This window comes from Plodia interpunctella, chromosome 7 (genome assembly GCF_027563975.2).
Source record: "Plodia interpunctella isolate USDA-ARS_2022_Savannah chromosome 7, ilPloInte3.2, whole genome shotgun sequence".
In the NCBI taxonomy this organism is placed as follows: Eukaryota; Metazoa; Arthropoda; class Insecta; order Lepidoptera; family Pyralidae; genus Plodia; species Plodia interpunctella.
In genome coordinates, this window is record NC_071300.1 from 6,563,990 (window position 1) to 6,584,153 (window position 20,164).

At 36.2% G+C, this 20,164-nt stretch overlaps 1 protein-coding gene and 1 long non-coding RNA gene across 4 annotated transcripts; one reads left to right on the forward strand and one right to left on the reverse strand.

Annotated features, from left to right (window-relative positions):
- Positions 1-822: 822 nt before the first annotated feature.
- Positions 823-20,068, reverse strand: LOC128671444 (uncharacterized). 2 transcript variants are annotated; one of them, XR_008404847.1, is made up of 3 exons: positions 4,631-7,327; positions 3,047-3,201; positions 823-1,476 (listed from the first exon to the last, which is right to left on the reverse strand). It is a non-coding gene; the product is annotated as an uncharacterized LOC128671444 (long non-coding RNA). The 2 variants fall into 2 exon arrangements; XR_008404846.1 differs by lacking the exon at positions 4,631-7,327 and adding an exon at positions 19,836-20,068 and having other exon boundaries at positions 826-1,476.
- On the forward strand, positions 7,412-19,342 carry tna (tonalli). 2 transcript variants are annotated; one of them, XM_053747895.2, is made up of 11 exons: positions 7,412-7,805; positions 8,450-8,592; positions 12,764-12,893; positions 13,014-13,782; positions 13,881-14,013; positions 14,106-14,316; positions 14,439-14,776; positions 14,987-15,134; positions 15,253-15,591; positions 15,900-16,103; positions 16,255-19,342. In XM_053747895.2, the coding sequence occupies exons 3-11, from the start codon at positions 12,795-12,797 to the stop codon at positions 16,414-16,416; spliced, it is 2,403 nt and encodes an 800-aa protein (XP_053603870.1). In that variant the 5' UTR covers positions 7,412-7,805; positions 8,450-8,592; positions 12,764-12,794; the 3' UTR covers positions 16,417-19,342. The 2 variants fall into 2 exon arrangements, with proteins under 2 accessions (XP_053603870.1, XP_053603868.1); XM_053747893.2 differs by having other exon boundaries at positions 7,413-7,805; positions 13,860-14,013.
- Positions 20,069-20,164: the final 96 nt, after the last annotated feature.

Here is a 20,164-nt window from a genome sequence, read left to right on the forward strand (position 1 = left end):
AAGAAAGCAAAGTTTATATAAGTACTTATATATAAAACTTGTTATAAAAACACCTTATAGCAATACATATTTAAAGAAAGCAAAGTTTATATAAGTACTTATATATAAAACTTTTTATAAAAACACCTTATAGCAATACATATTTAAAGAAAGCAAAGTTTATATAAGTACTTATATATAAAACTTTTTATAAAAACACCTTATAGCAATACATATTTGAAGAAAGCAAAGTTTATATAAGTACTTATATATAAAACTTTTTATAAAAACACCTTATAGCAATACATATTTAAAGAAAGCAAAGTTTATATAAGTACTTATATATAAAACTTGTTATAAAAACACCTTATAGCAATACATATTTAAAGAAAGCAAAGTTTATGTACTTATATATAAAACTTTTTATAAAAACACCTTATAGCAATACATATTTGAAGAAAGCAAAGTTTATATAAGTACTTATATATAAAACTTTTTATAAAAACACCTTATAGCAATACATATTTGAAGAAAGCAAAGTTTATATAAGTACTTATATATAAAACTTTTTATAAAAACACCTTATAGCAATACATATTTAAAGAAAGCAAAGTTTATATAAGTACTTATATATAAAACTTGTTATAAAAACACCTTATAGCAATACATATTTGATAAGTATCGAAAAACTTGCAGTAGCTTGATATTCACCTTTCGATTGATAGATATTTTAAGGTAACATTTTCACGCTAAAGTTTATTAATTTATCATTAAAATACGTGTTTATTACGATTAATCGTTTAGTTTTGATAACAAAATGCATGAACATTGATTAGATTGAATAATAACATATCTAAAACTTCACAGGGTAGTATGACAAGATAAATTATCATCGACCACTACCTACATAGTTCTGATAAAGTAAAACATCGAACCTAATAAATAGTCCTCATTTAAACTTTAAAGAATACTAACTATTAATATAAAACAAACTTGATTAAAACAGGAATTCACGCCCGGCAAAGTCTGGTAACATATGAATGGTTTCTGTGTCCATCACTCATGGCTCGGCCCTGCCGGGTGGCAGCTATGGTTGCCACGCGTCGCGTACGAGGCAGATGTTCCTCAGACGTAAGTACCTGCATACGGCCCATCGGCTGTCTGTCCTTGAGATGCTATTAGTATCGCCATAATGTAGGATTATGATTGATATGAAACTAGTTTATTTTTATAAAATCTTTTAATCCAAAATCATAACAAAAATTGCATACTAAAAACAAATAGGACCTTATTTCTTAAAACATGCTTCCGTACCCAGTACAAAACATGGATTCTACTTATAACTACGGAACCACTCACGGACTGACTCAGTCGCGAGAAATAATAGGGAATCGGTACTATATTTAGTATATTAGTACTATGAATAGTCTCGCCCACGGAGCGAAGTCTTGTAAATCAACGCTGGCCTAATGTATTACTAACTCGATACATGTCGAGCTGAAACAAAAAACACAAGTTAACTTTCATATTTTTATTCTTTCTCTATATTATTTTTACTGATATGGTATGGTAGGTACCTAACCTATGGAAAAGTAGACATATTTTAAAATGTTATTTAGTGATAAAATGAATTACTACAGTTTGATGAACATTGTACCGTTGTATCTAATATATAGCATATTCATTAAAAACAAGATAAAAAGGCGCTAATGCAAGAAACATTGCAAACGATATTAATATAAAATCAGAACACTAACAGCATACCTTTGACCTAAATGAACAATTCTCACATCATTCTATTTTTATACTAATGATCGTTGTCAAGGTACGGGCATATTGTGAAGCGAGCATGTAAATGCCAAGGTTCACGTCCGATATTGAAACCAAACAAAAAGCTCTTAACATCGCAATTTTTAACAGAATGAATCGTAGACTAATTAATGAAACGAAAGTGATTTAGATGTAAATGGTGTTTGAATGTGGCTCTTAAAAGGGCAGGAGCGATATGCCGACATATGGGCGTCTCACCGCATTGCGGCAAGGCAATGTTGCTCCTATGTACACATAACGTTAACACAAACCACTCGCCACACGCTTACGCTGTCAGTGTATTCGTACACATAACTGATGGTTTAGCGATTGAGCTATTGAGCACAACGCTTATCAATATAATTTTAATTTAAAAATCAAATGAACATTGTTGTGATAAGGACTGTGTGCTCAATCAATTTAATATTAGGTCACATTCAAAAGATGAGATATTTCAACAATTAATTTAAATACGTTTTGGTCTACCTAACAATTGCTCATTTCCTATTTTTATAATATAACAGCTGGCATTAAAACCCGTGATCATGAACATATTTAAATAAAAATAATATTAAGTGTTGTTAACCAAGCTATAAGAAGCAACCGTATCATGTGAACCCAAACGGTTTACGCATTGATGATCAGGACACTTGAGGGGAAGAGCTAAACTAATATGTTTATTTTACGTTATTCTCGACATTCTGCATTTATAATTATTAGTAGGCGAACAAAATTTACTGAAGCAAAATGCATTTAAATAGAACAAACCGCAGTTGAGGTAGAGGCGGGCCGAGCGACCGATTGAAGCTCGACGGATGCGTGCGATTATAATTAGGATTGTATTTCTGATTCCGACGAAGCTTAGCATAGCGGGCAACACTGAATTCCATCTGAGTCATTGTGCTCGTTCTGTAGCCTTTATTTTCGTAAAACACTTAACCCTTCCCGCGTATCATTGTTGCTCGTTACCTCCACACTGGGCAATTAAATTTTCCTCGCCCAATAAATTCACGTTATTGTCACTTTGTCACAAACCGGTGCTGATGGAAACCGATGCGTTCGATATTTAACCGAAATCTGTTGCATCACGAATAACGTGATTAATAACAAGTTTATTACCTATGTCATAAAACATTACTAGTGTATATAAATAGAAGCGCAAACATTAGCCATAGGCGATAGCAATAAATTAGGAGACATGTAAAGAAAATAATTAATACTTAAATTTAAATTCAATAATTCAAAATTTCATACATACATAATAAACGTGATTTAAGAAAGAAGTCCAACACACAACTTGTCATAATACAAATGCGTTTATTGTGTGAAGAATGTTGTTTTCATGTCTGGCTTTCTCGTTGGCGACGACGACGCGACATCCATTCAGCGCAAAGAATGGAAATCATCACTCGCCTGTAAATAATAAATATAGACACGTCAAATGTGGTCTTAAAAGAAAAGCGAGAGCGGTAAAAGTTGTATTACGGAAAATTGAACAACAAAGTAAGCATTAATTCAGGGTATTTTTAAGAGACAATAATCCATTTAAAAATACTTTGCTGATGTAGATCACAAATTGCATAAAAATCTGTGTCAATCCCAAGCCAATTACCAAAACAAGAGATAACATGATCAAGATATATATCACAGATAATTTTAAGATAAAACAAAACACATTTTACGGCTTCATTAATAGCAGTTAGACGACTAGAGTTGCGGATTTCCGCAAACCGTGAAGGTCTCCGTGTTAATATAGTATAATCATAATCACTCAATTATAATAGTATACAATGAGGGCAGTTGAACTCTCACATAGATATTTTTTATTTTTATAAACTGAAAGAAAGAAATCAGAAAATTATTATTGAGATTTGACAATAATTTGCAATCTCGCAACATTAAAGTGTACTTGTATCCTAGTGAACATTTTAAATAAATAAATATATTAGGACAAATCACACAGATTGAGCTAGCCCCAAAGTAAGTTCTAGATTTGTGTTATGGGATACTAACTCAACGATACTATATTTTATAACATATACATATATAGATAAACATCCAAGACCCGGGCCAATCAGAAAAAGATCATTTTCCATCATGACCCGACCGGGGATCGAACCCGGGCCCTCTCGGTTCAGAGGCAAGCACTTTATTTACCACTGCGCCAAACAAAGTTTGATGCTCTAAAAGTTCTTATCGCACGTGAGGAGTTAAAAAAAAGTACATTTGACCGCATGCCAAGTTACCTTGCATGAATCTCTATGCGGCGGTAATAGTGGCGAATTTGCAATGAATTTAGGTAAATGTGCTGTTTATGTGCTGATTAGCCCATATAAATTAAAGACAAACAAAATACTGAATTAATAACATAATTAAATATAAAACCGGTCACGTATATTATATTAAACGCAATTTTTATTTTACGATTAAAAACATTATTTGCAAAAGCATTTGCTAAATGCACCTGTTTTACACCTGGTATTAAAAAAAGCAATGATAATTTAATTCTATATTCTCGGCTGTATTGGAATAAAATAAACAAAACAACAGAGAACAAGGATACATAAAATGAGATGTGTGTTTCCCGCCCTAGAAAAGGACCACCTAGTTAGTTTCTTGGTTTAGTAGCCCTCGGCTCAATTCCACATAAATTTGTTTTTTAGGGAAGGATTTCAATTTAATTCATTTATACTAGTAAAAAAATGTTTATAATTATTGTCTAAACAACAAAATCTATCCTCTAAACGTTTTCAAGTTTCTAAATTCAGTGATTATGTATCTGCGCTGTACCTCTCAGTCAGCGTCCAATTTAACATATTATTAGAATATTACTTAATCATACCCAACAGTGAAGGAAACGGCAGGTCGGCACGCGCGATTGGTGTTGGCGACACATTTTCCGAGCGAAGCGCGAAACAGGTTTGTTGGTAAGGGAGGTGCATGTAACCGACATGCACTTGCTACACTGCATTATGTGCCACTTATGACCGTTCTAACAGTTCAATTGGCTTAATCGTGTAATGCTATTTATAGGTTATTTAAAAGTTAATCGTATGTTATGTCCAATAAACTTTACTCCATAAAATCACCATAAAGAGAAAGACTGTCTATATAACTTTTAATATTAATAAAAACCTATTTCATTTCTAGTCTTTCGAGAGTGTATGAAATAAAACAGATTTGTATAAATTTTACGTTACATATTGAACAAGAAAACTGCAATATCATGATGAATATCACGAATAGATAAGGGGATTCCGTAAGATAATGTAACATCTAAAACGTATTTCACTAAGGAATAGTAATATGGCCACGTCCTGCCCATACTATGGACAGAGTGGAAACACAAGGCGTTACCGAAATAACTGATACATGTTTGAGTAGGTATATCTGCTTTTTATGACTCCTGCGCTTCAAGCTCGAAGCGCGGGCGCAGCGCAGGCGGCCGTATTGCAAAACCACGGAGTTGACGATAATAGCCGGATCGTAAAATAAACACAGCAACAGTGATTTATAACTGTTGTCAACGTACGAGGAAAAACTTACTTTTTAATTCTCCGTTTTCAACGCTTTGATGATGAGCTATTGTTAAACAGCAACCGGCTAGAAACGGAGCGTGTAGAATGCACGTGACTCAAGTTTAATGTCATCTCACCGCGTTGATTAACGTATGAAAAACTGATACTGACACGTTATTGTCTAAAATAACAAATGTGTGTCAACAACGACCAGTTAAAACGACAATTCGCATAGTTGCGTACTGTAAAATTACATTGTTAAGCTAGCTTGAAGACGGGATTCTGACAAAACAACATAGGTGTTTATGTTTCAGTGCGATTGATGAACAGCGCGTTGTTTGTATGTTTTAACTACAATCCATAATCAATAGCAAATAAGGAAGGATTTTTCTCTCATACAAAATTACTCTAAGTTTCTTACTTTTTATATTAATTTTAATTTATTCATTTCTTGTTTTTTAGCATATATTTTAATTTTTTCATTGGAAGACTGTTAAATATGGCATGTTTTAATCTATTGCTATTAATAGGAAATCATTGTATCTGTCAATAACATTAGATGGAAGTCCTCGCAGTTGCACTTAGTTGTGATTGTAGGCAGTCGCAAGCGCAACGGAACGCGGACGGCGTTTCGCTGGCACCCGCGCCGCTTTCCCGACTTTCCAGCGAGCGCGTGTCCGACCAAAACTCTATATTACTCTCACTACCGCCATTTACTACCGTCTATGCTTCAATAATTATCACATTAAATATAACATTTTGATGAATTTCTCTTTTTTACTGCTTGGATGTACGAATTCATTCTAAAAATTTGATGATCCGACATTTTTTTTAGTTTGAGCAAACAATATAATTTTTTATAGCATAGCCTGCTGGCACTTTTCCTTGATATTCCTCATATAAGCAAATATGTATATACATTTAGAACAATGTACTATACAATTAAAAAATTATAACAACTAAATCAATCTGTCACTAATTTCTTATTGCTTGTAAGCAATATAAAAAACAGCGTTAATAGCATTAAGCACGTAAGTACATTTTTTTAAAGAAAGGTAAAATCTCTAGCCTGTTCATGCGTAGTTTAAAAATATCGCGCGATTTCGCTCGTAGCTCGTAGCAAAATCTTGTAGCATGATAGCGCGTTGGTGCTACGAGGAAGTAAAAACCACATTTTTTATTTTTTAATACAGACATTTGCTAGTTAATAGATATCATAAAATAGTAGTAGATATACTTGTTCTTGTATGTACTCTTGTTGCATTGTATGATTTATTTCTAAAATATTTTAGTGTTACTTATTCACTACTGACATGACACATATTTTAATTAGTTTTATGATAAAACATGAGTTTGTTTGACATTTAGTTTTAACCAAATTCTTAAATTGTTTACCTAAGCAAGACCTATAAGTTATATCCCACTAATAGGTACTTAACATGGTAATAACAATTAAGATTATTCGATTGTAATAATTACAGAGAAAACATCATAATATCACATATTAAATAAACAATTGCAATGAACTGCTAATGTCGAGTGCGAAACGGGCGGAGCGCATCAATGCGCGACAAGGACATTACAGGACGAGCCATGTGTCCTCTATCGTCAACCGCGCAGGTAGCGACTCAGTATCGACCAGAGGACGACATGCCCATTGTTTATCGTCGCTAATTATTATGCCTCAACGCAGACGCTCTCCGACCGTCGCGTCGACGAGCCACTGCGCAAAAACTTCTCGATAAACCGTCTACCTGCGAAATACTTATGTCTGCTCTTGATATCAACCTTATTTATTTATCAAAACTCCTGAAAATAAAAATAGTCATAACATCATGATTTTCATAAGGACTTTGTTTGATCACCGACTAATCCCAATGACGACAGAGCGTTGCAACTATCGCACTGGCAATATCGCGCTCGATTGAGGACCGTTACGTGAAAACGTCGAGCGCGCGGGGCGGGGCAGCGCCGATACAGCGCGCGCTGGCGCCCGAGCGCGGCCGACCGCCGAGTGCCGAGACGACGACGTACGAGCGGGACAGAGGGGGTGCGGGGGTGCGCCACTTATCGCGGCGAGCTGGCAACGTCGCGCGGGGTGGGAGCGCCCCGCGCCGCAACCTCTCACTCACCGTCGCCGGCTTGCTATCGCCATCCAGTGTTACCTTTGACGGTCGAATGCATGGACGTTCGCCGTCAGTGACGTCGCGGTCGACACTCGTGCAACACGTCTATGATGTTTCGGTGATTTCAAAGTCGAACTCGTGAGTGAACGATAACTCGTTGCCTATCAATACTGGAACACAGTGACACGTACAAATTGTACTACCCTGGATTTGGATGCTTTTGGTGTTTTGTGAAAAGTGAACTTTTGCATGTTTGTGGATTTTTGTGCAGTGGCCCCCCAAAAAGGATTGCAAGTGACATAAAATTTGGATTTTGACGGATGTTATTCGTAGTGCATCAAAAGGATCTCTATCTTCGTGAAGTGATAACAAAGTAAATATTAAAGTGCATTAAAAGATAAAAAAAAATAAGTGATGTGTTTGTTGTTACAATTTAAATGAGCTTACAAAAAATAGGAATCAATTTTAAAAAAGCAACAAAATATAGTCCATGACGTAAAAAGTAAAGAAAATATTCTTAAGAAGATAAGAACTTGTCTAAAATTTAACAACGAACACATAGCTACCAAACTACCTACTATGCACCACCTGTCACAAAGTAGCGCATGTTGGATTTTGCTACAGCTGACTGAGATGTGGAATCTTCGGAACGTTCGTCGTTGGAAAAAAAATTAATGTTAAATAATGCAAACAGATCGAAAACAATTATGTGTGTTTTTTGTCAATGTCACAAAAATAAAAAATCGAAATTGATATAATTAATAACAAGTGAATAGAAACGAAAATCTCAATCATTAAAAATAATCCAAAACGGGCAAATATTTTGGTTGTGCCTACGTGACGATGAACGTTTCGTCGAGTAATTGACGTTCCACCAACGGTTGGTTGCATTTACGCGCGCTACTCGATACAAGAATTATCTGCATCATCGAATGTGTTGATGTCATTTCGTGAAAATAAAATTGTGAGTTGAATGCAGAGTGAGTTGGTGCTACATCGAGGTGCATGGTGTTTCAGAGGGTGCTGGCAATCGACAGGACGGCGAACTCTAGTGGCTCGTCTGGCTACACAACCATCGGATACCAGGGAGCACACGCTCCCGACACCGGCAAACACAACTCCCAGCAAGGGACCATTGGTTACAGAGTCAACAATCCTAGGTTAGTACCATTTTAGGTATATTATACCCAAAAAAATCCTAATACAACTACTTGGAAAAATATTATCTTCATAGAAAGACTTTCTAAAAATTTTAAATCTCAAATAAATCGCAAATTTTAAAGAGCTTGAAACTTATTAGATCTAATTTCGCATTCGTTACCTATACACCTATTCGTCATGGAAAAGTCAAAAGTTTATTTTTCGAAAATATTGATTTTATTGTGCTATAAAAATAATTAGCTCATTAGTATGACGAAAAGCGCGCTTCGTGATGTATTTTATCAGACTACCAAAACACGATACCTACTTGTATTATAATACTGTTTTTATCTTATCCGGAACAAGTTTGTTTACATTTGAACAAAACGCTGAAACGTGACTCGGCTTACCTGCGCCACCTTATCGTGGTTAACAAGCAATAAAATCAAAATACCCACCACGTAAATACCTGACGCTAGAATTGTTTCATAAAATGTACTTTCTGAAAATATGAAATTAATTTGCGAAGATAAATTATTCTCAAGACAGATATAATGTTAAATATACAAATATGCAGTCTAAACTGAATTATCTACGAGGGGTGAAAAGTACACACAAGTAAGTGTGATTGTCGACCGCGCTCCGCTGCAATTATAAATGAAATGTGCTCTTCCATTCACACGCACAAGCGCTTCAGGGCATCCAGCACCCACACAGACGCACTCCGCCGCACTCACACCATTACAACACGCACACACTGGCAGCCAAACTCACACAAGCGAACAGTGGGAATGCAAGCGGTGACTGCACTTTAGCGCTTACAATAAATACAAACAAACAAAATATTAGAGTAGCATCACTAGACTCATGGGATTGTCAGACTGCTATTTTTTATATTTGAGCCGAATAGTTTTGTCTAAAAACAGATCAATAATTTAGAAAAGAACAAATAACCCTACTCTAATAATAATTAACTTCGATATTTTAATAAAAAAACTCAGAGCAGGTGCTAAGCCGAGGCGCTCAACGGCTTTGTTTTGTAGTCACCTTTACAAACGACATATTGTTGATGGCTGCCTGCCTCTATACAAAACCGATAAGTAAATAATAATACAGCAGGGTCTGGTAACGAGATTGTGTGAACAGAACACAGGAAGTCTACTTCAGTTGAGGGTAGCGACCAGGAGATCAACCCACTGTTGCCAACCGTTACATTAGCACGATAAATAATATTATCAATATGTAGACATGAAGTGTCAAAAACAAACAATCTTCGATCTCAAAACAAAGCTGTAACTAGTAATAACAGATTTGTAACAGTTAGTAAGTTATCGTGGGAAAAAACGTCAGTTTTCAACGGGCGGGCTGGGGGCGGATGCGCGGGCATAACAGGCATTAAGTACACACGTGCTCAATAGGGTTGAACCAATTCTTCCTTAAATGATCTTGAACAATTCAATTATCATTAAAGAACCACATTATTAATGTTTTAATGCAAAACCTACTTGAGTTTAATTGAGACCGCGAATGTATCACTGATTAATTAGACAATAACGTACACATGAAATTCTCAAGTTAAATCATAGTTTTAATCCATTTAAAAAGCTCATGGTTCGATATAGTCGTAGACAAACAAATTATTATCGGCAGCTTCGTAATAAAGCCCCATATTGACGTGACCGGGCCCACTTACCCTAAGCGGGCGATCGGGCGCGGCGACCCTTCCCCACTCATTGTGCCGTATTTACCCCGGAACGCTCGCCTCCATTTGTAACCCCCGGAATCCGCTCCTTGAAGCATGATTCATTCTCTCCCGACCCCGCCGTCAATTGACTAAAATTAGATAGAAATCGAAAAAGGTAGTTAATTAATCAATTACATCTACTGTCTTTCCACAAAAGATGATCGTGAAGAATTTATATATTGAAATAATTTGTACGTCTCTCATAAATAATTGTTTATAACACTAAAGAATCACTTATACGCTCTATATAAATATGTTAAGTATTGCAATGAACCTGCTGACAGAAATGTTAAAGTAAGGACAAAAAGTCAATTACAATGTTAGAATTATAATTTAATTACTCCGACAAACTGTTACTAAACGTGACAACGTCAATATAATATTAAAGCGTCAACTTTACATAAAGCAATGTGCGCACAAGCCACAATGTGAAGTGGCATTTAAATGGGGGTGACCAACTGTCGTCGAAACATGGGGTGGAACACGGCACGGCTTCACGCTACCACGATAGTAATCTATACGAGACTCACAATTAATGCCTTATTTAACACTCGACTAGTAATAAGAAAACGTGTTAAACCATATAAATTAATTTATAGCAAAATAAAACACCTTAAGAATTTAACAAACCATTTTGTGCCATCATTTTTAACCTTAATATATACGTCGACATTATACTTATATAAACTAATGTGGCACAATAGTGAAACGGTACTGTGCCTGAAGCATTTGTTAACTGTTTCAATAAGCGATGATCTCCACTGCCAATTAACTAGGAATCCGACACGTCTGCGCACCAATCTAAAATTAACTGCAGCCTATGTATCAAAATACCAACGCGTTATACGCTCATCTCTCAATACTATGCCAAACACCTTCCAGCTTCTCGAAATAGTAACATACCTACTCATTCATATTGATTTATTTAGCAGATTCCTGTCGAAAAGCAAGTCAACGCATGCGTCCACAAATAACAAGATTCGCTTGTCCGCTTAGATTCAAATTGTACCGAATTTTGAAATTAAAGCACATAACATCAGACATGTCTGTAAGTACGAATTTGCCGAAAAATAAAATTCCACAAAAAGTAAGTTCCAAGAATGAACCAAAAGAAACGCCTGCGACCGACCGACGTTCGCATTCAAAATCCCAAATATTTTGAACAGAACGTAAGTGATTATTCGGATGTGGTACCACTTTTACAAAAAGTGCACCAGGATATAGAATACACAGATTTTTTGTCGGCAACACATTTTGGTCGGCAAAAAGAAAAAAAGCTCTGACAAAACTATAAAAAGAAGTGCAGGTCGGGCCCAGTTTACCTAAGGAAGGACCCTTGTAAATCATCTGCAGAGTCGATGAATAGAGGAGACGTCGAATTGAGCGTTGTTGACTTGTGTGTTTATTGATTGTCGATGCTACTAAGTATCTGTTAAGCTATTTACGAGAATACTTAAGTAGCTGAAGAAAACTAACATGGTCATTTCCGACCATTAATTTTTAAATAATTTTGTGTTGACAGTTTTACTTCTGACCTGTTCTGGTTTTAAATAACTGCGTGAATTTAAGTAACCAGTATCGAAAATGTATATGTGTAAACAGAGCATCATTACGAAGATTTTATCGCGTATATGTTCGTTTGTATTCATTAAAATTATTTCATACAGTACAATAGTCTAAATATTGTTGCACTACTACAGAGAAAGAATGTAACAATGGATAGCCCGTGCGAGTGTTTGTCGTGCATTTGTCGAAAGGGAATTATTAGAAAGGGCTCCGCGGAGGCTCGGGAATTCGCCCCAAAAGCGGTTCACATGAATCGGTCTCCCACTCCAGCGCCATACAAAAAATCAAACACATCCCGAGAGAAACACAGGGGTAACAACGCGTCCATATTGATTTTTTTCTCTCATTGTGTGTAAAATAATAAAATACCCGTACACATTAAAAAACAGATCTTACATAGATTGAATTTGGGTTGAATATTGAGTCTTGAGTTTATTAATAATCGAAGCGTTAACGTGTGGAATGTTCGACTCTGCAAGGCCGCTTGCAATAGAAACTGCTTATATCGTGAGTGAAATAAAATTAACTAGACCGATTTCACATTAAAACATACTTGCGCTATAACGCGTTTACAACGGTGGAATTTGTATTTTGTAGCTTCACCTAATCTATATCATGTTATCAAAATTATAATATTTAATTTAAATTAAATGTCACTAAAGTATAAACAAATAACAGGCTGGTTGTATGAAAGTGTTCACTGTCAGTGTGTTTGAAGTGTTCACCTCATATTTATAAAAAAGCTAAAGTATCAATTAATTAGCAAAGTGAAAAGATTTTAATTTTTTAAATGAATATTTCAATAAAAATATGTCTAGATTATTCAGTTTTTTAAATACCAACGGAGTAGGTATATTTATTTTATTATATTTTGTCAACAGCGGCAATGGGTGCGCCGGCGGTCCGGGCGCGATGAGCGGCGGCGGCGAGAACGCGCAGTTCGGCGCCACCGCCGCAATGGTCGCCGCGGCCACCACGGCCGCGATGCAGGACTCGCAGCCATTCTCGCAGGTAACCATCTTTACATTTACAGTATAATGATTTCAAATTATCAAGATAACAGTGTGTACTACACTACAAAATCATAACGTGTGACTTGGTTGCTAAAAATAATCATTTTCCTTTTTCCAGATGCAAAACAACATGACTATGGGAAACCCCCAATATGGCGCGATGAATGGCTACGCCCAGCAGCGCAGCCATAACCCAGCGATGACTGGCATGGGAATGGCGGGAAACGGTGGGATGAATGGTATGACCGGAATGGGCCAGATGGGCAATTCCGGCATGAACGGCATGAATGGCATGAATCCCATGGCGCAGATGGCTAATATGGGTATGCACGCTAATATGATGCCCACTCAAATGGGCCCCGGTCAAATGGGTGGATCTGCGAAAATGGGACCTGGATATCAGAGGCGACATACACCGTACCCGTCTGGAACCATGTTAATGAACCAGAGAAAAGGTCAATACATGGGTGCTCAGCCAGGATTCGGCCCAGGGCAATACCCTGCCGGATACGGCGGCAGACCGGGCTTCCAAGGGCAATATCCTCCCCAGCAACCATTGGGGCCTTCTGGAAACTTTGGGGCATCAATGAGGGGAAATATGAGGCAAACGACGCCGCCGTATTCGAACCAAGGGCAATACTTTAACGGTGGCGTTCCTAACCAATATCCTCAGCACCAAGGGGGGAACGGGCAGTATGGTGGTCAATATAGCGGACAATTTGCGCAGGAAGTGGCCATGCGTACCAATATGAGCTACCAGCATAGTCCCGTGCCCGGAAATCCCACGCCACCTCTAACGCCAGCAAGCAGTATGCCGCCATACATTAGTCCAAATGCTGACGTAAAGCCCCACTTCAATGAGCTCAAACCACCGATGGGCATGCAAAGTAAGTTTATGAAAAAGTTTAGACATATTATATCAATTTCTTATATGGATTTTTAGACAAATATGTCGTAAACTAAGATGGTGCGTATCTATTTTCAGATGACGAGCTCCGGTTAACATTCCCCGTAAGAGATGGTATTATACTGCCTCCGTTTAGATTAGAACATAATTTAGCAGTTAGCAATCATGTATTCCAATTAAAACCCACGGTCCACTCAACATTAATATGGAGGTGAGTGTTATTGCGCTTTGTTTCAAAACCAATATTACTGAATGTTGTCAAGTCACGAACAAGACATTTACGATATTTTCTTTCTCTTGCAGGTCGGACCTTGAGTTACAACTGAAATGCTTCCATCACGAGGATCGGCAAATGAACACAAACTGGCCAGCGAGTGTTCAGGTGTCAGTCAATGCAACGCCATTAGTCATAGATAGAGGCGAGAACAAAACATCACACAAACCGTTGTACCTGAAAGAAGTGTGTCAACCAGGCAGAAACACGATACAGATCACAGTCTCAGCCTGCTGTTGTGTAAGTATCTTCATTACAACGCATTATAAATCGTATCGTTTAAATAAATAAATACTGTCAACAACTCTCTTTTACACCATACGCCGAAATTATTCCTTGACAAAACTTGTTTTTATTTTCAGTCACATCTATTTGTATTACAATTAGTCCATCGACCGAGCGTCCGAAGTGTTCTCCAAGGACTACTAAGGAAACGATTGCTAACAGCAGATCACTGTATTGCAAAAATAAAGATGAACTTCAACCAGACGCCAGCAAACAGCAATGGTTCGAACACAGCTAACGATCGGGACAGTGTGGAACAAACCGCATTGAAAGTATCGTTAAAATGTCCTATCACATTCAAGAAAATCACGTTACCGGCGCGCGGCCACGAATGCAAACACATACAGTGTTTTGACTTAGAATCCTACTTGCAACTCAATTGTGAACGAGGATCTTGGAGATGTCCTGTTTGCAAGTAAGTACATCAACAAATGTATGTCTAACAGTACCATATTATTAGTAAACAAAAAACCACACAACGTTTGAAGTTGACAGGGATTATTTTATCTAAAGTCATTTACCATATTGCCTGCGGTCATGTAATTTGACATCTATGACATGTAATTTTGTCCTAAAATTTACATATTTGCTAAAATCCTAACAATCTTAACTGTTTATGTTACAGTAAACCAGCGCAGTTAGAAGGCCTAGAAGTAGATCAGTATATGTGGGGGATACTCAATACGCTAAATAGTTCCGACGTAGATGAAGTAACCATTGATAGTGGGGCTAATTGGAAAGCGGCTAAAAGTCCGTCGAGTACTGGGATTAAGGTAAATATAATACTTTAATTCATAAGTATTAGTCGAATGTGAAAGAATATTTTTTAAATGACGAAGACTTCACTGTTCTAGCGCCTTTTTATAACTGAAAATTTACTTCAAATTTCAGCAAGAAGACGATAGTGACAACAGCGTAGGAAAACGAGGAAAGGCAGTTTCACCGGGTTCGATGAATATGCCGACAATGAACAACTGGGATATGAACCAAGCATTATCTCCTTACCTTCCTCCCGACATGAACACTATTGCCAGCGGCTCCATGATCTCATCGTACAACCAAAGTGGGCAGAATAGGAATTCGGGCTCGAATAATCAGAACTACGATTTCGGCATGAACAATGGCCCTGGAAGCAACGAGTTTGCTGGCAACGGTCCACTGTCACACTTGAATGATAGCGTCAACTCGTTAGATCCTCTCAATGCAATGGAGAAAAGTTTGAATGAACAGGTACGTATTTTGGAATTGTATCGAGTGACTATAGTATATTGTGACCTAGGTATTATTATAAATGTTACATGTACGTCTGTTTGTCGCAGAATTGTATGTCAACTTCTATACGCTTTATTTTCGCATGTGAAACTTTGAAAGAAGTCCGCAACAGGTCCTAAATTGTACGCCTTGGAAGAACAAAAGAAAGATCTTTACGCAATACTGAGATAGCGATGGCTATTCATGATAATAATAATGCAAAACTTGGGGAGACACACATAGTAATGCATATTTTACCTGATCTCATCGCAACATTACTTTTCTAGATGCCTCACACACCTCACACGCCACACACGCCCGGATCAGCACACACGCCGGGAGGCGGCGGTGGAGCACACACTCCCGGTTCCTCTCACACGCCGGGTCCTCCTTCCGTTGGCCATCACAGCCTTAATGAAGTTGATATCCCGGGAGATCTCAATTTTGACCCTGCTGCCGTTATCGACGGCGAGGGAACCGATAATCTCAATGTAAGTTTATTAGACAACTTAAATACTTATTTCTTATTTATTTCTTGATTTCTTACAATTTTATAAAAACTCTGTAGAGGTCGACGTTCACTAGATCACACTGCTTCAGACTTTGTCAAAACAGTTAACAATTTATGTTTCTTTATTCCAGTTGTTGCCAGAAACGAGCGTAGATCCGATGGAATTACTGTCGTATTTGGACGCTCCTGCATTGGGCGAGTTACTAGCAACGCCACCGTCATCATCGTCTTCTGCTGGATCACATCCGCCTCGAGCGCCATCCTCAGACGACTTGTTGGCATTATTTGAATAACTTTTCGCCATGCAGATCTCAGACGAATATACGTAACGAGAAACGAACCAGAACAGCCAGCATTGCAAAAGAAGCTTTCCCACCGCTCTATGATATAGTTTCCAAATTGGCAAAAATATTTTTAAGGTAATCTCTTTGTAATTCTGTGTTTTTACTCTTTTTTTTCATAAATATCTCAATTACATTCGGTCAATTTGCAGAACTAACAGTATTATGACAATGTTCCTCTGGTAACCAGTTAATTGCAAACACATTTGATCGCTTTCTCGTTGCGCAGATAATTCCGATGTGATTTGTTGATCCTTAGGTTTAGTGAGGCGTTGGTTTAACTCGCTTTCAGGCCAGCGAAGCCCGACATTGTGATACTAGATTTTAGTTTCTTCTCCTTTTGTGGTAATGTTGAACATGCATGTTGCGAGTATAACTGACGGAATCTCGGTGACCTAAAGGTACACACACGTGTCTATGAAATGGGCATGTGATGTTGAGCATTATTTCACGAAAGCATCGACAATTGATACGTTGGTGTATGAGAAAATTTTAGCTTATAGGTAAAGTATTGAGGCGGGGCGTTCGCCGCGCCGGCCATAAACACTGCGGTGTTGTGCATGTATAGTTCCTCGCACCGCCGCGCAAACGGTGGCGCTACTGAGCTCCTTATATTCTAAACTCTAGCATAAACTGTAACACAAATCATAGATAAATTCAATTTCGTATTCGATATGATATAATCTACTAGAGTTTTGATTTGTGTCTACTATTTGTGGATCGTTGCCGAGTGTACATAAAGAGGAGTTATTTTATTTGTGCTAGTTGTTTTAGTACTGCAAGAGGTGTCAGTCGCTGCGACTTGTAAATATACTATAACGTACCGCGCGTCGCCTGCTTGGAGGCATTATGAATCTTATAGTTCCTATTCGATGCGAGCGAACTATAATGTTCAATTGCCATTTAGGTACTTTGAAATATTCCTTGACGTTTTCGCATATTCTGCATTTTTATAGTAAGATATGATAGGTTTAGTGAGTATAGCGCTACTCGCATAATGGGTGATATAATTAATCTAAATGAGTTGTTCGAAATCAACAAATAAATGGTAACAAATTAGTTACAAAACTATATTGTAAATGTGAGTGCAAAAATGAACTCTGTTAAATTATTTTGCGTTATGTGAAGCGAAGAATGATAGAAATATATTTTAATTTCTATATAAATAGTAATGAACTGTATTATTTGTAAATATAATTTTAGTTAAGAATATTATATTACCTAGTTATATTTTAGATCATGGCAGATACTTATACGACGGCCAGTTTAGTATAGTATTACTAAAATATAAAGTCTACACATGGTTTTACATGTACATAATACAAAATACTGTATTACATTTGTTCAGAGTACAGAGAATATCGGTTTCTCATAAGTATCGAATCAACAGAAACATTCTGAATCATTGAAAATACTATGTAGTTCAATAGTTAGTTCAATTTAGTAAAAAAATTGCAGCATATTGAATGTTAACGCTATGTTCAACTTCCGAAGCGTTATCTATCACCTCTAAACTAAGCTCTGTACTCTGATACGTTTCTTTAATCACAAGTGCAAATATGCCAATATACATACATGAAAATTGTCATAAATCTTTGCTCATCTTAATTTTGTTTCAAAGACTTCAATGTACAGATCATCTTAAAATATATAAATATTCAATAAAATCAAGCAATAATGAAATAAGATTATATATTTATCAGTTAACTGAGAGAATATATATGTATATCTTTGTTGATTTATGTAATTTTATCAAATTAATGAAAAATAATATGGATAAAAATTGTGATGAGCATCGAACTGACAAGTCTTGTTTCACATATTTTCAAATGTTTCATTTACTTTTTTGGCGTTTTGACGCTATGTTAAAGTAAAGAAAAAACATTATTTCTTTTTTATTGTTTTTTTTAGATACACATTTGTGGAAGTTTCTAAATGGAATTAAGTTCCCAAATTTCAATCATCCTTACTCCATAATTCATTTAGGTGTTGTGAAATTTTCTGACATACTTATATAAATTTTAAAATAACAGTTAATAAATATCTCTAACTTAGAGTTGTATGTAAACTGTCAATACTTTCACTAACTTATGTAAATTTGGTGATTTGCGCATCTTTACTTCATGCTATGAATATGGACGCCTCTTTAGAGTTAGTCAACTATTACGAAAACAATAAAATTAGTATTATACAAAGCCGTGGTCAATTATTCAGACAACTGGAGCGATATACGTGAGTTTTTGTGGATCAATTAATTGCTATTTATAATGAATGAAAAATTTTACCTACAAAGTAATTGTATGTCTAGTTGATCATGGCTTTAACATTAAAATACATACTTTTAAGGGACCTTCAATTCCAGTTAGCTAGTTCTATTTATTGTAGTAAATATTGCTTTTGGATGGATCATCATAACGATTTTTGTAAGACCAAATAGTACTTTTTTACTCGTATACCTGTTTTAGGTAATAAAAATAATAATTTCATTTGTATAAAATCAAAAATATCACAAAAAATGTATAGCATATCACATTTAAAAGTACAAAAATCGAGTTGTATGATCTGTCCAAATGAGTAAATGATTACAATATATTTTGTTGAATATTATTATGAACTGCTGCTGAATGGAGTAGATTTTGTGCTCGCACAAATAAGATGCAGCATTTGGAAATAAGTGAAAGAAGAATTCTAAATAAGGTGCGACTACCTATGACCCGGAGTTCTGTAAGCCAAACTGTACGGTAGGATAAATTTTGAACTTCATCTGAGCATTTTAGTAATCAGGTTGATACCCACAAAAATTCATTTTGAAATGTGTAAAATGGAAAAAAAACATAACATTTTTATGTTATTGAAAATAAAATGAATTTAAAAATTATGATGTTTTTCATTTTGCTACAAACATTTAAGTAAATTAAAGCGAACTTATGATATTAGGCTATTTAAAGCTAAGCTAATACATCCAATGAAATGGAAATACCTACTGAGGAAGTATTCTGTCCCATATCCATGTCCCGTATCGTGTACCATCTTAGGACACACATCTATAAGGAAGGTCGCTGCCCAGTCTATAAGGAAGGTCGCTGCCAAGTTGGGACGTCGAAAATTGTGATAACTGAACAGTTTAAATTGAACAAATAATAGGTATACTAATAAAAATATTTAACTTGATTGAAATCAAATTATTATTAAAAGAATCTGCCTTACCTACTTATGTTATTGTTAAACAAGTGAACCTGGTAGGGTTACCGGAGAAACATCTGTCCAGTAGTGGGACACAATAAATAACTAATAAATTTATCTTCAAAATATAACCAGAGCCGTCAAAGCCGGATTTTAAATAACACAAATACAAAATTGATGATACTCACCACCTGATTCCCAAAAATCGCGCAACAGGTCCTGGACCATGCGTGAAAACCCAGTCTGCGGTATTTATAAACTAAAACAAGTCGGAGAATTCATGTATAGACTGCTATTTGCAAAAGTTTTCTTTCAAAACAAAGCATAAAGGAAGGAAAGGAAAGCGAATTTAATTTTGTTTGTTTTCAAAGTTTGAAGACTGATTTTAAATTTATTTGTATTTACTGTTGCTCTTATTTACGTATATGAATGTTGCTATAAAAAAAATTTCTATCAAAAAAGGGGGTGACTCGAACGCACGGGGTGACTAAGAACAAAACGAAATAGTTACCTATGT